Source organism: Puntigrus tetrazona, chromosome 4 (assembly GCF_018831695.1).
Source record: "Puntigrus tetrazona isolate hp1 chromosome 4, ASM1883169v1, whole genome shotgun sequence".
NCBI lineage: Eukaryota > Metazoa > Chordata > Actinopteri > Cypriniformes > Cyprinidae > Puntigrus > Puntigrus tetrazona.
The window spans coordinates 21,482,825-21,502,844 of NC_056702.1; the positions used below are offsets into that span (position 1 = coordinate 21,482,825).

Below are 20,020 nucleotides of genomic sequence, written 5' to 3' on the forward strand. Positions count from 1 at the left end.
CAACGCCTCCAAGATGCTTACCTGCAACGCTACAGCACTGTTTAAAGTATTTTCTACTGACACACTACTACATATAAAAATAACTTTTTTAGCTGGTGAAAATACTAGTGGACTAAGATTCCTGCTAGACATACTTCAGTTTGTCCAATGAGCAGGTTGAGTCCTCTAGTTTTTCAGAGAGCAGCTTCAATCCTGAATCTCCAGGATGATTGTAGCTCAGATCCAGCTCTCTCAGGTGTGAGGGGTTTGAAGTCAGAGCTGAGGACACATAACCACAGCCTTCTCTGTCACCATACAGCCAGACAATCTGAAAACACAGCAGTAGTCCACATGACAATGAGACATCTCTTTCACACATGTATATCTATTTGAGCCATTAATTATTCCTTTACATGATCATGTCTTAAGGTCAATGTTAAAATAAATGTATATAAAATGCCATGTACACATAGTAAATTATATGATGGAAATGGCTGACCAGTGGAGTTGTGTTACTGCAAAAACATTAGTTAAATCCATTTGATGTTATTTTCTACATTTTCTATTGAAAATTTGAAATTGCCTTTAGTCTGAAAAACATTGTTTCTGAAAAAGATGATATGTGATACCTATTGGATATGGGAGGAATATTATCTTTTCCCTGTTACAACTACACTCATCCAAGCCCTTAATCTCAAAATACGACTCCAGTGCTGGAAGTCTCATCATCATTTCATGCCTGTTATTTTTTAGGCGACATTCACCCATGTCCTGGACCTAAAGGAGAAGTCTCTCCTGGTTTTAAAAAAGGGATAGTTTTGGATTCCAGAACCCTGTTGTACAAGGTCCAGATATAGCTTTAGATATAAATAGCATGTCTAAAAATATATATTATCTTTTTTATGGATAATGGGTGGTGAGGTGTGTTATCTTTGTAAACACACTAGCTTATGACAGTAAAGAAAATGGTGTATGTAAAAATGTGTGTAACAGTATATTGGTTCACAGCAGTATAATGTTCCTGCTTTTTTGTTAATCAAACAACAAAACACTTGTTTTTTTTTCTTATCGCTAAATCATTTGTAGATTTTACATTTTTCAAGATTATGCAGTGATGTTTTGCATTTGATTAATTGAAAGCATTTACCTCAGAATCTCCAGATGACAGTTTGGACTCTTCAGTCCTTCAGAGAGCAGCTTCACTCCTGAATCCTGCAGGTCATTGTTACTAAGGTCCAGCTCTCTCAGGATGTTTGAGTTTGAGGATTGTAAAACTGAAGACAAACTTCCACAAGGCTGAGCAGTGAGATTGCTTCCACATAGCCTGTGTAAAGAACAAAACATATTGGACACAAAAGTAAATTGCCTTACTTTATATTTTGAATGTATGTTTCAGTAATTAAAACTCAAACTCAGATACAACAGGTTGAAAAAGAAACAGAGGCCGGTCTGAATCAAATACAAATCTCTGTACAAAATAAATTGTAAGTAAAATTATTCCTTTTTTAGTCATGTCATAGACTTAATTTAGCAATACACAAGCTCAATTCAAAATACAAAATCACAGTCTAGTTGTATAATTTTTCTTAATTTTCAGAAACTGAATTACGTTTAACATTGCTTTGACTGTCAATCTGTTTGTATTTTTTCAATTACAGATGCATGGCAGACATTTAAAACCATCATTGGAAAGAATTCATGACACACTTCAAGACACAGATCTGGCTCATTCTTTAAATGCCCAAATCTTCATCATGTCTGACAAGTGCAAGGTCATCCTCCAGCTTCTCAGCATCTTTCAGAGCAGACATATAGACCACAAAGATTATATTTGAGAGAGATTTGTTTTTTTTGTCTGGAATATTTGCAACTTTTGCTTTGTTGCCAATAAGAAGCTTCAGTGTGAAGCATTATAACTGGTTGTCCCATTTGCATAGTACTTTGAGAACCTTGAACATCCGTTTGCTATTAAGACTCAGATTCTTGACACGGTCACACCAAGCATACAGCAGTGCAGAGGATAAACTCAAGAAGTCCATGGCAGAGGAGAAACTTAAAATATATTTCAGAGCTTTTGTGCAAGTTCGTATAATTGTTGTGGTGCAACCTTTTATCATTTCTCAACAAAAGGTACGGTACTACATGGTAATGATGTATAAATAAACATATAAATAAACAAAGCTGGTCTGGATATTTATAAAAATTTGATAAACATGCATTACTTATGTGTTTTATCGAAAGCATTTACCTCAGAATCTCCAGATGACAGTTTGGACCCTTCAGTCCTTCACAGAGCAGCTTCACTCCAGAATCCTGCAGGTCATTGTTACTCAGGTCCAGCTCTTTCAGGATGTTTGAGTTTGAGGATTGTAAAACTGAAGACAAACATTCACAAGACTGAGCAGTGAGTTTGCATCCACATAGCCTTTGTAAAGAACAAGACAAACAATTAGCCTTCCTTTAGATTTTGAATGTATGTTTCAAAAAACATTTTATACTTTTAAAATTAAAGAGTTTATGTTTATTATAATTTTTATTTAGTGTTACATGAAGTGAAGTTATCGGTTTTCTCTTTTTATAAATTACAGAGCACAGTGATTTCTGAGGTCAGAAAAATAATACATATTTTTTGGCTTTGGCGTCTTTTTACTGCAAAACATCACAATGAATGGCACAAGTATTGTCACAAATTTTGAAAAAAAAAAAATTCAGCAATGCAGCAAAATTCTGGAGGGACTGACCACACAAAGACCTCCTCAACTGGTTTAGTGAGTTACCTACAACACCCCTGTTCACTGGCAGAAATCTAATTCTTTGATTTTTACATTTTGTTAATTTTATTAAAAACATATAATACATTTTAAATGTGGTGAAGTTTTTAAAGTGGAGTGCTCTTCAGTGTTACTTACCAAACTGATCTGTATTCTTTAACCACAGGTAACAGATACTGAAGAACTTCATCTACTGTATGTTGTTGTCCAATAAACTCTTTTAGATCAAAAATATCCATCTTCTGCTCTGATGTCAGCAACACATAAACCAGAGCTGACCACTGTGAAGAGGAGAGTTTGGTTTCTCTTATTTCTCCATATTTCAGATAACCCTGGATCTCCTGCATCAGTGAATCATCACCCAGTTCATTCAGACAGTGAAACAGATTGATGGATTTCTCTGAAGAGTGATTCTCCCTGATCTTCTTTTTGATGAACTGAACTGTTTCCTCTTTGTTGTAGGAGCAGCTTCCTGTCTGTGTCAGTAGTTTTCTTAAGAGAGTCTGATTGGACTCCACTGAGAGACCCAGAAGAAACCGCAGGAAAAGATCCAGATGTCCATTCTTACTCTGTAGAGCCTCATTCACAGCTCTCTGATGCAGCTTAGATAACGGTCTAAATATGTGTAAGACATTAAAGAAATAATTTTGTTTGATTTGGTCAAACACATTTATCTTCTTTATTGTTAAGGAGAGGTGTGCATGTAGAGCTGCTAGATGTTCCTGAAGACTCAGATGAATGAAGCAGAAGACTTTCCCCTGAAACAAGCCCAGCTCCTCTCTGAAGATCTGAGTGCACAGTCCTGAGTAAACTGATGCTTCTGTCTCATCAATGTCACACTCTCTCAGGTCTTCATCATAGAAGATCAGGTTTCCTTTCACAAGCTGCTGAAAAGCCAGTTTCCCCAGTTTGAGGATCATGTCTTCATCTGTCAGGTTCTTCTCATAGTCCTTCTCATGTTTGATGTTGGTCTGAAGGATCAGGAAGTGTGTGTACATTTGAGTGAGAGTCTTGGGAATCTCTCCAGTCTCTGCTCGACTCAAGATCTTCTCAAGAACAGTGGCTGAGATCCAGCAGAAGATTGGGATGTGACACATGATGAAGAGACTCCTGGAGGACTTCAGGTGTGAGATGATCCTGTCGGCCAGACTCTGATCACTGATCCTCTTCCTGAAGTATTCCTCCTTCTGTGGCTCATTGAAGCCTCGTACCTCTGTCACTCGATGGACGCAGTCAGAGGGGACGAGATCAGCTGCTGCTGGTCTGGAGGTGATCCAGATTAAAGCAGAGGGAAGCAGATTCCCCACAATCAGGTTCATCAGCAGCACATCCACGGAGGCTGACTCAGATATATTACACAGATTCACTTTACTCTTAAAGTCCAGAGACAGACGACACTCGTCCAGACCATCAAAGATGAACAACACTTTATATTCATCACTGAATATTTCCATTTCTTTAGTTTCAGGGAAGAAGACGTGAAGAAGATCTGAACGACTGAGTGTTTTGTCCTTCATCATGTTGATTTCTCTGAAAGGAAGTGGAAATATGAGCTGGACGTCCTGATTCTCTTTCCCTTCGGCCCAGTCCAGGACGAACTTCTGCACAGAGACTGTTTTTCCAATGCCAGCGACTCCTTTGTCAGCACAGTTCTGATGTCTTTGTCTTTGTACAGGTAAAGTTCTGTGTCTCAATCTGTCTCACCTCATGCTCATTATTGATCTCTCCTCTCTCACTCTCTGTGATGTAGAGCTCTGTGTAGATCTCATTCAGCAGTGTTGGGTTTCTCTGCATCGCTGTTCCCTCACACAGACACTCAAACTTCTTCAGCAGATTTGATCTAAGTGTGTCGAGGACTCTTCTCTTAAAATCTAAAGACTGAATCACAGATGTCTCTCTCTTCATAGACACACAGCTGGACTCTGCTTCTGATCTCTTCTGATGAACTGAACTAAAACAGAAAACAGAGAGATATTCAACATTTCATACATTGTATCAAATTTAATAAAATATGATAATATAAATTGTAAATCAAAACATCATATAAGTGTCATACCTGAGTCCAGGCTGTGAATCTTCACTCTTAAATCTTATTGGCTCATTCATAGACCAGTCACTCTTCATAGACACACAGCTGGGCTCTGCTTCTGATCTCTTCTGATGAACTGAACTGAAACAGAACAGATGTTATACTTTATAATGAGAATCACCTTAATATATTATAAGATGATCTTAAAATACTTCAAAAATTATTTTTATAAAAAAATAAATAAATAAAAACTTGAAGTGTGTTCCTCAAAGTACCTGCAGGCTGGAAAATACTCTTCATCTCCAGATGTTTGTCTTTCATTCATGATGAATCTGAACAGTTTGATCTTCAACACTGACTCTAGATGGAAAATTACAAACAATCACAAAAAGATCAGTAACTAATTAAACATCTTCCATTGTTATAAATAATTCTATTAAACATTTTAAGTTGTTTTGTTTTGTAAAGAATTAATAATTATGTCTTTATGAAATGTGTGATGTAACCGAGCCCACCAGCTCGGGGAGGGAAGCAAATTCGTAAAAAAGTAAAATGATGGCTCACTCGCAACAGCACTTCAGTGCAAAGTGCAGTTTTATTTACAGTGCAGAAGTATTGTCCACAGTGAAGGGTATATACAGGTGAACACAAAAACCTACAAAGAACAAACCCAAAGTATCAAAGAAAAAAAAAGGGAAAAATAAACCGGAAAACACTACAAGTGTCAAACAGGTATCCACAATATACATCAGGGTTTTAAATTGCTTGAGGCACCGCAGTAGCACTCTAAACATCGACTTGGTGAACAAGTCTCGTCCTGTAGTTAAATAGGCCAAACTCTGCCCCTTTTTGGGTAGTACCATTTGGGGACACAAATACCACCTATATTTGGCACTTATTTATCAATGAGTATGACCAACATTACATACAATCAACATGCAATCCTTTAACACTTATAACGCTTTAACACAATACATTTATTATATTATTGCCACAGGTAAATACACACATCAAACACCTAATCATACATTCACAATGGTTTCGCCAGCTTCCGGTTGCGCGGCACAGTGCGGGAAGGCCATGCCATCACCGCTCGTGCACTGGGTTTGGCCAGCGCTAGCTTTCCCCGGTAGACTGACTACGCCCACACAGACAGACATCACAGAGACAAAACAGGACAAGTGCTATGTAAAATGTATGTAACGGTTAATATAAATAATGGAGAAGTGCTGAAATGGGGAAATGTCTGTGCGCTATCACTATCGCGTGTGCACCTGCTACACTGATAGTGGCAACAGAGGGGAGGATGCAATGTGTGGATGAGGTAAACCAGAGTGTGTGCGGGTGTGTATATGCGAGTGTAATGTAGTGCTGCTTCCCCAGCGGTGGCAGCTAATGTGACTTTATCACATCACCTTCCCCCTCTCCCAGCCGCGAACTGGCCAGAAACCTGGACAGATAGTCGGCTACTACATTGAGTCTGCCCGGTCTGTGCCGTATCTTGAACCGGTATGGCTGCAGGGGTACCACCGTGTAACTCTGGCATTGTGGTCCTTCATAGATTGGATCCAGGTTAGGGCTTGGTGGTCAGTCTCTAGGTCAAACTCTCGACCAAGGAGATAATAGCGTAAGCTGTCCAGGGACCACTTGATGGCGAGACCTTCCTTCTCAACCGCTGAATATCTTGCCTCCCTGAGGAGTAGCTTGCGGCTGAGATAGACAACCGGCCTCTCTTCTCCTGCACTTCTCTGGGCAAGGACCGCACCAATCCCTCTCTTTGGCTTGTTCTCTGTATTGCTCTAGACGGTCTCGCATTTCTAGCATATACTGCACAATGCCCTTCCCCACCGTCTTGGATGCAGGTTCCTCCTCCCAGCCTTTCCTTAGCAAGTCCAGGGGTCCTTGTACATGCCATCCATAGAGAAGCTCAAATGGTGAGAATCCCGTTGATGCTTGGGGTACCTCTCGGTAAGCAAAGAGAACAAAATGGTAACTTGTCCCAGTCTTTTCCTGTGTCTGCAACAAACTTCCGTAGCATGTTCTTGAGAGTTTGGTTAAATCTCTCCACCAGACCGTCCGTCTGAGGGTGGTAGGGAGTTGTTCGGATGGCTGTAATGCCCAACTGCTTGTTCAGGTGCCCCATCAACCGCGATGTAAAGTTCGTTCCCTGGTCTGTAAGTATCTCCTCGGGTATGCCGACTCTGGAGAAAAGTTGAACCAGGGCATGGATGATCTTAGGAGTGGTAATTGAACGGAGTGGGAAGGCCTCAGGATACCTTGTGGCGTAGTCTCTCACTACCAGGATGTAGCGATGTCCAGCACTGCTCCTTTCCATTGGCCCCACAATGTCCAAAAAGGTGCAGAGATAACAGGGAGAGGTTGCAGAGGTGCTCTGCCCCGCTGGGACACAGCACTTGTCTTTTGGCAGATGGCACATGTGTTGCAGTGTGTTTGTACATCTGTGTATAGTGTGGGCCAGTAAAAGCGTGAGCTGTTGGCCAAGGTGACCTACCCATGGAACAGTGTGTGCAAGATGCAGAACAAGAGGACGACAACAAAATGGTACAAGCGGGTCATATCATTATTTCGCACATACAACACAGAATTCAATAGCACATTTTTCATTGCACAAGTTTGATGGTTTGGCACACTCAGCTTTGACAAACAAGGGTTTCAGAGTTTCATCACTCCTTTGAAGTTGGGCTATGTTCCCTGGGACCTTCCAGCCATTAACTTCGAGACCCTCCACTGAGGGATCAGAAGCTGGGGTTCCCAGGTACTTCTCAAGCCGCCTTTGGCGCCGTGCCTTTTTAGGCCCTTTAGTCCCACCCTGCAACAGACTACTATCCAAGTCTCACAATGGCCTTAGACTGGCCCTAGTTTGAGCAGGACATGACAGATCCACACTGGTAGTGGCGATAGAACATTCAGAGTCCTTGCTGGTGGGTTGCAAGAGTTCATAAAGCACTGGTAAGTCTCTACCAAGAATCATATCAGCCAGTAAATTGTCGACTATGGCAACATTAAGTAAGTACATTTGCTCCTGTACCTCTACCGTTACCTCAGCTTGGGGGTACTGCTTCACATCCCCATGCACACACTGAACAGAGGTAGTGTTCACATAATTGACAATATTTACAAAGCATGCTTTTAACATTGACAGAAAACTTCCAGTGTCTAAAAGTGCTTTCAGTTTATGTCCATTAACAGTCACAGCTAATAAATTCTGACTCTCCCCCTTAGAGCCAAAATCACAGTCCCCCTCTCTGGGCACATAACAAAACCCTGTAAGTTTTGCTTTGCGAGCAGGACATACAGCTGCTTTGTGGCCCGGCTGCTGGCAGTAAAAGCAAAGCAAGTCTTTGGTCGTTGACTTTGGACCTTGTGTATTGTCAGACCCCTTACACTCCCCACGCTATGAGAAGCAACACGCACAGTACCTTTAAATGGTTGAGTACGAGGACCGCCATGAGCATTCAAGTACTGCTGAGCCAACCTTGCTGCCGCCAGTCCTGACCTTGGCTCATGCTCTCTCACCCAGGTGTGTATGTCGGAGGGAAGCACCCGAAGAAGTTGCTCCAGAACGATGGCCTCGCTGTTTTCCTCTTTAGAGTGCTCCTCTGGTCGCACCCAACGCTTGTACAGATTCTTTAGCCGGTGGTAAGTCTCTGTTGGTGACTCTCCAGCTGGAACAGTTGATGATAGAAAGCGTTGACGGTAGGTCTCTGGAGAAATGTTGAATTTTTCCAACAGTGCTTACATTTACATTTAGTCATTTAGCAGACGCTTTTATCCAAAGCGACATACAAATGAGGTAGGCAATAGAAGCAATTAATGTCAACAAAAGGGCAGTAGTGCATAAGTGCTCTGAGTGGGGTCTTGGCTTACCTAACGCAGACACAAGGCTTTTTTTTTAATATAACAAGAAAAGGATAGGAAAGAGCAGGAGAAGAAGAAAGTGCTATCGATGTTGGGTCAAGTGCAGACGAAAAAAATGAGTTTTTAGTTTGTTTTTGAAGATTGCTAGTGACTCTGCTACCCTAGTACACTTTGAAAGTAAATTAGTTTGAACAGATCTGGTTATGTTATTTCACTGTATGAATGGGACTAATTATTTTATGACATTTTACACTGTTTATGCTTATTTGATTTATGCTTTGTTTTTTTGAATATTGTATTCTAAAACAAGACAATAACAAATGAATGTATGCCTCACATTTATATTATATAACATCAAGATCTGCATGATTTATCACACTGCTGCATTAGAGTCATTTTAATTGAAGATATGTAGTCCTGTATTTCATGTTACATGTCAGCTTAATCACTGATTCATAAACACATTTAACCTTTGTATGGTCTTCAGTCAGCTTTACCAGAATGGTATGAAACTCCTTCACTTTTATGACACTTGGGAATGAATGGGAAATAGGATGAAAAATATTTAATTTTCTTTTGTGTGTACAATCTACAAATGTCCAACAATGCAGAAAAAAGAGCACAAAATCAATACATCCACTCACACACATATGTTTACACACACACCACTATAATATGGTGTGACTGTAACATAGCAACTTTGTCAAATTAAATGCAGTAAAAAAGTGGGCAGCAAGAAATGGGTTAAACTCTGAAACATCAAGAGTGTAAAACAGATACACCCACTCACACGCACACACACACACAATTATACACACTCAAATGAATTTGTATAGCTATACCCATACAGCCTAAATGATAATAACTAGGGAATTCACAAGCCAACTAGTGGTTACACCATGAAATTACATGTTTTTTTTTTCGTTTTTTTTTACTCACACCAGGAGCACCTTGTGTCTTTTTCTTCTGAAATACTGTATAAATTGGAAAAAAAAAAATATTGTACTATTTTCAATGTAACAAACTGATCATAATTATTGCAAAAATGTTTAATTTTCAAATTTATGTCAAAATCTAACACACAATTATATAAAAGTTTAAAAAAGTGCTTACAACACATTAGAAACATCTTACAGTCTTATGGTTTGTTCATATTTGATCATGTTTCATGAGTGTTTCATGATTAAGACAGTATTTAATCTTTACTTACATGAATATGGAAGTGTCTTTCTGCTCCACAGCTGAAGACTTGCTTTGATCAAAACGTTCAGTTTCTAGACAACTTCTGAAAATGTCTTTGCTTTCTCTTTATGTTCATGTATCTTCCCATATGAGCAAATAAAAAAAGATTAAATGGAGAAAAAAATCTCAAGATCAAGTGTAAAAGTCACATGAAAAACATAATCTGCTTTCACTTTAATTTTGTCAGCAAGGTTGTAGAACCTGTTTGGAGCAGAACTACGGTATCCACCCACTTTCAGATGTGTCCCAACCAATGAGGGTTACCAAAGTTGGTCATTTTTTAAATGAATGCAATTAATTAAATGAGAAGAATAAAAATAAATGACTTATTTCACTAAAGGTTTATTTAACTCTTGATTTCATGGTCAATTACAGGTATTTTCTCTATATTTAGATCCTTTTTCTGGATAACTCAAAAGAAACTTAAGTCTTAATGAATGTACAAATGAAGCCAGACACCTCCGTGTCAGAGGTCAGAGGTCAGTCATGAAGCTGGAGGTCAACGCTGTCAATGGCATACAGATTTCGGTAATAACCCCCAGAGACGTATAGGTTAGTTCATATCAATAACAATGTGTTTAGGTCACCGTTTTTCAATATGGGACTTAATGTAAGGTTGAACTTAAAAAGTATAGGAGCAAGGGAAAAACACGTCTACTCCATTAGTCCTCTCTCAACCAGGCCATACCGTTTTTTAATGTTTTTTAAAAAGCAAAGACAAAAGCAAATAAATCCTGCGGTCAGTCTACAGTGTTACTCCTTTTTTTAATGACCTGGGTAAGTTTGAGCTATTATTTATTTTTATTATTACATTCCATCTAAAAAAAATTCACATGTATATTTTAGTTTAAATCTCATACAGAATTTGACGAAACGTTAAAAAGTAAATTAACATTCATATGAAAGGTTGTTTTTTTTTTTTACTTTTTCTTATTATTATTGATTTTATGCAACCTAATTAAAGAGTTATTCGAATAAGTCATGAAAAAATGGTTAAACACAAGACTTGATGTTTTACTGACATATTGTACCATGGCTGCTTTATAATAAGGGATGAGATGAATCCAAAGATGGGAAATTGGATGCCCTATACATAAATAAAAAGATGGTCATGTGAATCCTGCCATCAACCCATTTCCATGAGCCCTCCACATCTCTGTCAGTCAGACCAATCCAGACTAAATCAACCGCAGAAATGGTTTTCACAAAATCCTGAGAAGTGAAACAAAGGTCATGATTACACACACACACTGACTTGTTCCTCTCTGATGTTTATGATGATCAGATCTGTTCCTCTGTCTGTACAGTATCTTCTGCTCTCAGTCCAGTTCTTCTTCTCAGAGGAGAAGAAGTAAAGACTGGATTGATGGCACTGCCATCCACCTATAAACACAACAAGACAAGAAATGAACTATATTGGTCCACACCAAGCTAAAAAAGTTATACTAGTTGTAGTAGTACTGTATATATCACTGAAGTTGTTCACGAATCACTGAAGTTGTGTCTTTGAATCAGTTACTGTAATTGGTATAGGACCATTACTTTATTCACAATGCCATTCAGAAACGTAATTATTTTTTTCATGCTCCCTATATACGAAAATTCTATAATACTTCATTTGGCCAAATTTTCCAGAATTTTTACTCAGTTCTCAAGACAAAGAAGACGTTTTATGTGTTTTCTACGGTGACCGTTCATTTAGTTTTGTGATGACCACGACATATTAAGTTGTGGGAACATGATATATCATGTTGTGCCTACAACATTTTGTTGAGGTAACAACATCCTTTTCTGCTGTTTACATCACGTGCAATACAGCCTACGGTCAATGTAACAATTTATATTGTAAAACAAAATTAATTATGCAATAATTTGTATAATAATTATTGTAATAGGTTACGAATAGTAACAAATCCATGTCTGATAATCCCAGGGTTGCTATGGTCACAGGTTTGTTTACACAATTAAGCCGTGGCCATGAGAAAAATATCATTCACACAAACATAAGAAGTCGTGGCCACAAGAAATATGTTTTTCTCTCAACATAGCATCGAGGCCACGACATCTAAACTCTCACAGACATCGAGACGCAAAATATGCAACTAAAATGTTTGATTTCGACCTGGCAGTTTGAAGAAGTTTTGAGATTACTCGTAGCTGTTGTCCCACTTGAGCGTAGCTTGTGCTCTTTGTAAGGAAGTGGACACAGAGCACTATGACTGCGGTCAGCAGAAGAACACACAGCAGAACCGAAGACACCACAGCTGCCCTGGACACGCTGATCTTCACTCCATCGCTTCCTGACTTTTATCCACTTCACAAAGCACACAACAAATGAAAGCATGTAAACTGATCAAATCTGTGCTATTGTGATGAAATATGAGCACCTGTGGGTTCAGACGTCTGGATCTTCTTTGAGTGACCGTCTGTGGTCCTTTTTCCAAATGTACCTTCTGTATCGTTTTCGTAGATATCATTGATGCTTTTCTGATTTTTTCTGTTCATTTCGTTCCTGTTCTGTCAGTTTCCGTGTCATCAAGATGCCATCAACCTAGCACTACTTTCTCTCCTGTGTTTGTGTAGACACTGTTTATGCAGAAATGATTTTTTTTAAAGATGTTTCAAGTATTTATGCATAAAGGAACTTTAACTCACCACAGAATATCATTATAAATATTTGTTTCAACAGTGTTGACTGTTCATTTAAAGTGCCCCAATTATGGGTAAGGAAAGGTTCATATTCTTGTTCTGGAGTCTCCAACAATAGGTTGGTATGCATGCAAGGTCAAAAACACTTTCACAAGCACCGCAATGCGGGGTTAACGCCATACATTTTTCAGCACTTACTTGATTTGCGTACACTTCAAGCAATTTGGAAAAAAAAACTGTGATTATTTCAATATCAAATAAGAACAATGACCTTTCAATGGTATTAACAGAGACTGTAATAAAAATTTTGAGAAGTATATTGTCTTTACTAAAAAATGAAGTAAAATCAAAGTTAGACCCATGGCAGTTTGCCCAAAGACAGGGTAAAAGTACAGACGATGCAGTTGGGAGTATCATTCACTTAGTCTCTAAACATCTGGGCGGTGAAAAAGCATATGCACATCTGCTTTTTATTGATTTTACCTTCAGAAAAAGGCACTTCAAAAACTGTGACAACAAAGAAGGAAAACAAACAAAAAAAACAAACAAAAAAAAAGATAATAATAATGAGGCATTAACATGTTAGACTTCAATCTACACATAATCAAGCCTAGGAAACATAAAAGAAAGAAGAAAAGTCCAAAATTCATTGTAAAAGAACCTAAGAATATTTTTTTTAAATTGTATGAAAATTTCAGCTGCAGAGACCAAAATGATTATGATTATGAATATTATAGTAGTACTGTTAAAATGAGCTGGTAATTTTCAAAATGATGTATTTTGTGTCAAACAATGAATAAATCATGAGCAGCGTTATGCACTTTACGGTCGCATAAACATTAAAACAATAACAAAACGGCTGAATATATAATATATATAGAATACATTTAAAATACTTAATTCACAATTTCTCATATTGAGGTGTGATTTAGGGATTACATGGGGTGTAATTAGCACCTATATTGATCTGATGCCATGTTTTAATATGAGGAAAAACGACAGATTTGTAAATACACTTATTTGCACGTGTGAATGCTTTCTGCACATAACAATTTACAGCTGTGACCGGACAACATGCATTTAATCATGTATTTCACCAAGAACTGAACTTGAGTGTCTCTGCTATATTTTGAGCAGGGCTTTTATTTTGTTCTGGTGCTGTGATGTCATCAAGCCGCGCCATGCTCCAGTCTGTTGTGATTCTCCTGAAAAAAAGGTGTGCTTTTCATCATTTAAAGTGGCATTATCATTATTAACTTAGCACTTTAACACTTTAGCTAACATGTATGTTTTAGTTGTTTTTTTATGTTTCCCTTCAAATACAGCTCAGTTTTTAGCTGTTTTCCCTCAGACTACATTACTAGTGTGCTGACTACTGAACTAGGAGACTGATTGAGACACATCCAGACATATTCGTTTTTCTTTCTGTCAACTATTTTCACCTTAAACAGGACAAAGTGTTCAAACACACAGAGAAACTCCTGATGAAGGAACCGTATTGTGAAGATGGCATTTATTAAAGAGGAAAATGAAGACATACGGATCAAAGAAACATTCACCGTCAAATTTGAAGACACTGAAGAACAAACAGGTTGGTTTTTATTCTCAAAGCTGAACTCTGGTGTAATAGATTATTATCTTAAATGCGTTTCGTGGACAGTAAGAAATACCATAAATCGTTTTAAATGGGAGATATCACACTTAAGATTGTGTATGTTTGACTCAAAAGTTCATACCAAAGCTGTCACAGACAATAAAAACTATTAGTAAGTTTAGAAGTCATCCAGGAAAAACCAACATACTCTATTTATATATAGAACACACAATCACACACACACACACACACACCACTGGATTATCAGTTTATGCACGACATGACAACAGATGTTTCTGTGTCTGTAAAGGCACTAGCCTTCTTCATTCGATCAGATTCAGAATAGTCAAAACACAATCTGTATGTGATTTCTAAAACGGTTAGTTCCTGTAATGAAGTGCGAGTGAGCCCTGCTGGCATTGCGTTGCATCTTTCGCTAACAATTTACTTCGTTGGTGATTTTTAAACGTTCTGTTGACACAAAGTAATGTTACGACTACAAGTCAACAAACTAATACTCTCTCATTAGAGTATTAGTAGACTGTCTGCTAACTCTTTATTGTAATGGCCTCCCAATAGGTAATCTACTGACTAAAAGTAACTTCGCAAGTACATGTCAGTTTACTAGCAACAAATGTGAGGAAATTAAAGTGTATTACTTGCATAAAACTGTAGTAATATCTCTGGGGAAGCACATATAACAGAGGGCCCAATACAGAGCCCTGTGGCACTCCATACTTGTGTTTAATGAAATGTCTGCTTATTTACAGTATGACGGGGCTTAAATCCTGACTGTAATTGAGAGGTGTTTTAATCCTGAAAGATTTGTTACTGTGTGCAAATGAATGAATTGATCAAAGGGTCATCCTCTACTTTAAAGCAAAAATTGTGCGTACAGTTCATAGTGTATAAATAGTACATTTGACATTGAGCTATAATTAAATTGTGTTTTACAATTTGATTATTAAAGTTACATTTAATCCCTCTTTTAGTAGGTTAATAAATGGAAAAATCTACAGATAAGTTTAGATGATTGTTGCCTTGGGCCAGGGTTGCCAGGTTTTCACAGCAAAACTTTTTGCATCTCAAAACTAACCCACTGGCTTTTTTTTTGCTAAAACACATGTTTTTTGGCAGGGTTCCCCTCTTAGGGCTAAAATGTTTTGATAAACATCCTGTGGAAAGAGCTTTAAAGTAACACTATTCTGTGGGGAAACCGTGGACTTGGCAACACTGCCTTAAACCAACAGGTTTTTAACTCGCAGTTGTCTTTTGTTCTAGACCTGACGTCGCTGAAAAGGAGGAGTCAAGAACTCAATGACAAGAAAGATGAAGATCAGTGTGAAAAACATCATGATTTCAAAACTGGAGAAAAATCATTTAGTTGCGCACAGACTGAAAAGACGCATAAAAGAGCTCATCAAAGTCATACACATAGAAATGACTTTGGAAAACGTAAAAGATTTGGAATTCACGCCGGAGAAAAACCTTGCAAATGCTCAGAATGTGGAAGAAGTTTTACTCGTAAAGATACTCTTAAAACGCACATGAGAGTTCACACCGGAGAGAGGCCTTTCACCTGTAAACTGTGTAGAGACAGCTTCAATCGAAAATCAAGCCTCAATAACCACATGAGACTTCACACCGGAGAGAAGCCTTTCACATGCTCTCAATGTAAAAAGAGCTTTGCACATAAACAAAACTTTGACGTCCACATGAGAATCCACACCGGAGAGAAACCTTTCACCTGCCAACTGTGTGGCAATGGCTTCAATCGAAAATCAAGCCTCAATAACCACATGAAAGTCCACACCGGTGAGAAGCCTCACACGTGCTCTCAGTGCGGAAAATGTTTCACACTTAAACAACATCTGAGTGACCACGTGAGAATCCACACCGGAGAGAAACCTTTTGCCTGCCAACAGTGTGGGAAGACTTTTGCTCAAAAAGGAAACCTTAAAAAACACATGACCATTCACTTCGGTAAGAAACCGTTTACACGTGATTGCAATTTCAAACATGAAATAACACTCTGATGTGTACGAACGTGTTCACTGTGACTGTAATGTGATTAAATAGTTTGCTTTCAGGCCTTGGCTGGGTTTTGCAAATTAATTCATGTGTAAATCACTCAACTAGCACTCAATATTTTGTGTGCTGCACATACAATCGATACAACTGATACTACACTTCACCCTACACCCACACCTTGACAGACAGTTTTGTCAACCAATCGTAAAGACATTTCTCCACGCCTGAACACCTTGTCATACCTATTGCTTCAGCTTACCCTACTTGGAGAATTTCTAAAAATGTTTAGACAAAGTTGTCTTATAAACATACTATAAATGTAATGATACCTGTTGCCTTGTGCCATTACAGTGCTGTTTTAAACTTTTTTTAAATCTGTTTGTCACCTTAGACATAATGGCATTGAAAGAGGAGAAAGAAGTACTCAAGATCGAAGAGGAAGATCTTAAAGTCCACATGAGGATTCAAACCAGAAAAAAACCCTTCACCTGCCAACAGTGTGGAAAAGGTTTCACTCGAAAAGGAGCCCTTAACAGGCACAAGGGAATTCACACGGGATTGAAGACGTTTTCCTGCCAACAGTGTGGAAAATGTTTCTTTCGCAAGATAGATCTTCAAAAGCACACAAGGATCCACACCGGAGAGAGTCCTTTCACCTGCCAACAGTGTGGAAAGTGTTACTTTTGTAAGATATATCTTCAAAAGCACAAGAGGATCCACACCGGAGAGAGCAACTTCACCTGCCGACAGTGTGGAAAAGTTTCACTCGTAAACGAAGACTTCAAGAGCACATGATCATTCACACCGAGAGAGTCCTTTCATGTGCCAACAGTGTGGAAAAGGTTTCACTCGTAAAATAGGACTCGAGAGGCACATGAGAATTCACACTGGAGAGAAACCCTTTTCCTGCCAACAGTGTGGAGGAAGTTTCAATCTGAAAGGAAGCCTTAACAGGCACATGAGAATCCACACGGGAGAGAAGCCTTACACCTGCTGTCAGTGTGGAAAAAGTTTCTGTCAACATGGAAACCTTAAAGTCCATATGAAAACTCACACACGGGGCCGGGCAATATAATTTGGGTTGATAACCTTATTTATGCGTTATCATTTTAATGAGGTAAAAACAAAACATTTATCTGCTCGTGCTCCACTCAGACAGCAGTGTTTACTTGCTGATCGGTTTTACGGCGTCATATTTAAGAGAAGTGCTTGAATTTGTACATATAGTGAAGAACACACATTTCTCATTGTTTAAAAACAGCAGTGTTTTCAACAGGAGAAATGCTGTGCCACAAACAATCTAGTTTGATGCCTTTTTTAAATTAAATTCAAGCTTATTCATATTTTTTACGATACAAATCATTGCAAAATAGCTTTACAGGAAATAGTTTAAATGGAGAGAGTGTCTGAACCCGAACGTTATCAGGAAGTCTATTCCAGAGTTTGGGGGCAAAATGTGAAAAAGGTACTACCGATAGTCCAGAGTTTTGTGACCTCAAGGACGGGGTTGGGCTGTAGCATGGTAGAAGACTAGTTAGGTATGCAGGACCTAAACCGTTAAGGGCCTCATAGGTAAGTGATAATATTTTGTAACTGATGCAGAACTTAATATGTAGCCAGTGCAAAGACTGTAAAAGTGGGGTTATATGATCATATTTTCTTGACCTGGTAAGGACTCTAGTAGCGGGTTTTTGGACTGTTATGCTTCACTTTTAAGATTAACATCTCTGTTACGTATGTAACTCTCGTTCCCTGAAGAAGGGAATGGAGACATCACATCGGATATGACAGACAAATTGGGGTCTCGCTTCAAACATGCCAATGAACATTAGCATGCGCTGATTGCATCCAGCTGCAGCCGATCACAGCCTGAGTATAAATGAGCAGCAGGTGCAGCATACAGGTTTTGCTGAGGAGCTGAGCCAGTGACCTGGCCGCTCAGTGGAGGTACAGCACCATGGCGATGGGACGTGACGTCTCCATTCCCTTTTTCAGGGAATGAGTTTTACATACATAACCAAGTTCCCTTTCAGTCGGTCACTCCGACTCAGACTTGGGATCCCTATCAAAATGCCATGGACATTCCAGTGTGCTGTGGGAACCTCCCAAGCCCCCTAAGATTGGCATAGGCTGAGGCTCAACCACAAGAAGGCACCCACTGTTGCTAGAACTACCCATTCAGTAAGACTGGAACACTGGAAAACGTCCCATGTACTAGTAAAAGGATATACGGAGGTCCAGCCTTCCCATAAGAGGTCTCGGAACGAATACTCATATGGACAGTATTTTGGTGTATATGGAAAATTGATTGATTGGAAAGGTATTGAACTCTCATAGTTTGGCAGAAGGTCTGCTGGGGAAACACAGGGCTCTGAGGCTATACCGTGGCTGTACATATCGGTTCTCAAGGAATCATCGAGTGAGGGACTGGCACCAGATGTGGCGCTGCAACAAGTCAATGCCCAGGAATGATGCCAAACTCCTTCTTGAGTGGGCCTGAAACCTGAGGGGGCAAGGCACATCGCTACCAACTGCTTCACTGGGGGGGATTCCTGTATACACCCTGGCTGTGCCGCTGTCAAGGATGGTGAGGGAGGAATGTCAGGACGGTTTCTGGCAGTGAAAGGCGCCGTTAACGTTCCAGAAAGAAAGGTACAGGAGTGGGGAACCAGCGCAAGCCACCCCTAAGTACCAATCATCCAGCCACAAGGGCTTGAAATGTAGTGGAGGCTTCTACTCGAGCCTGATCCTCTCGGCGACCCGGGCAAGCATAGCTGCCAATTTTGCATCCGTATCTGGCATGGTGGAGCACCCTGTGGACACCGCACCAGCTAGATCTTCATCACCAGAACCTTCTCACCCTCCGATGCAGCGGTTGACATCCAGTCGTTGGGGGAAGCTCCAAAGGATACAGCTGGTACCGCCCCAAGAGCGTCCGGGCTGTTCCCTAGGAAGCTCCACTTGGCTGCAGAGTGCCAGTGGAAGGAGTAGGAGTTTCCACTGTCACTGTATTTAAGTGTATTTGGTGGCAAAAACAAAACTAATATTGGCACTGATGTGGAGAAAATTCTTATGTTTTTCTACATCACAAAACATCTGCATTGTTTAAAATCATTGTCCCTATGGCTGCTCAAACACAGAAAAAAAATTACGGACTTTGTATTTTAAGGGCATAAATACACTAATATTGCACAGTGGGTGGGGCCTGAGCAGTATAACATCCTACTGCTCAGAAAAACGACTTGATGATTGACACTGCTTAGATTTTGGGGGGATAAAAAAAAAGAATGTAATGGTCCACACACTGCTAAGACTTAGGCTATTTATATGTAACACCATGTAAAAGTAAATTTTTTATCCAATGTCTCCTTTAAAATAAAAACATAATCATCTTAATTCAAGGACTTGTCTGATAGTAATCAGTGTTTAGTACTACTGTTAACCCTGCCCTAGAGCAGTTGAAAACATAGTAATCAGTTCCATTACTTTAATAAAGATACACAACTAATTACATTTCCAAAGTAACCTTCCCAATAATAGATGAAGGCAATATTGGTCAACTGCTTAAGGATTCTACTAGGTTTCTTCAACAGACGAATTAGCAATTTTTACGCAAGAGTGCCCTCTGGCCTTCGAAATGAAAGTTTCACAGAAAGAAAGTTGTTTTTTTCATATTCTTTTCATATTCTTACATTTAAAGCATTTATGAGGTTAGGGGGCTAATATTATCATGCCCTTATATTATCATGGTTTTGTAAAATGTTTAACAGTTCTCATATGCGGTAAAATTAATTTTGTGTCAGACACAATAAATAAAACATTATGAGCAGCATTATGCACTTATTA

The 20,020-nt window shown here is 39.1% G+C and overlaps 3 protein-coding genes and 1 pseudogene across 3 annotated transcripts in view; 1 reads left to right on the forward strand and 3 right to left on the reverse strand.

Annotated features, from left to right (window-relative positions):
- The window catches only part of LOC122342952 (NACHT, LRR and PYD domains-containing protein 3-like), a 924,523-nt gene extending 914,446 nt beyond the window's left edge, over positions 1–10,077 (reverse strand). Inside the window, exon 1 of the mRNA XM_043237175.1 lies at positions 9,869–10,077. The gene's annotated coding sequence lies outside the window, so the exon portion shown is untranslated. The remainder of the gene's footprint in view (positions 1–9,868) is intronic.
- LOC122343027 (NLR family CARD domain-containing protein 3-like) lies at positions 1,957–4,381 on the reverse strand. Its single transcript, XM_043237304.1, has 2 exons — positions 2,889–4,381; positions 1,957–2,354 (listed from the first exon to the last, which is right to left on the reverse strand). The coding sequence occupies exons 1-2, from the start codon at positions 4,268–4,270 to the stop codon at positions 2,306–2,308; spliced, it is 1,431 nt and encodes a 476-aa protein (XP_043093239.1). The 5' UTR covers positions 4,271–4,381; the 3' UTR covers positions 1,957–2,305.
- Positions 4,381–12,405, reverse strand: LOC122342296. The gene is made up of 7 exons (XM_043236092.1): positions 12,288–12,405; positions 11,156–11,283; positions 9,598–9,634; positions 8,220–8,465; positions 5,055–5,139; positions 4,807–4,920; positions 4,381–4,701 (listed from the first exon to the last, which is right to left on the reverse strand). The coding sequence occupies exons 1-7, from the start codon at positions 12,403–12,405 to the stop codon at positions 4,392–4,394; spliced, it is 1,038 nt and encodes a 345-aa protein (XP_043092027.1). The 3' UTR covers positions 4,381–4,391.
- A 1,359-nt stretch (positions 12,406–13,764) lies between these two features.
- Positions 13,765–19,543, forward strand: LOC122342297 (annotated as a pseudogene).
- The last annotated feature ends 477 nt before the right edge of the window (positions 19,544–20,020 follow it).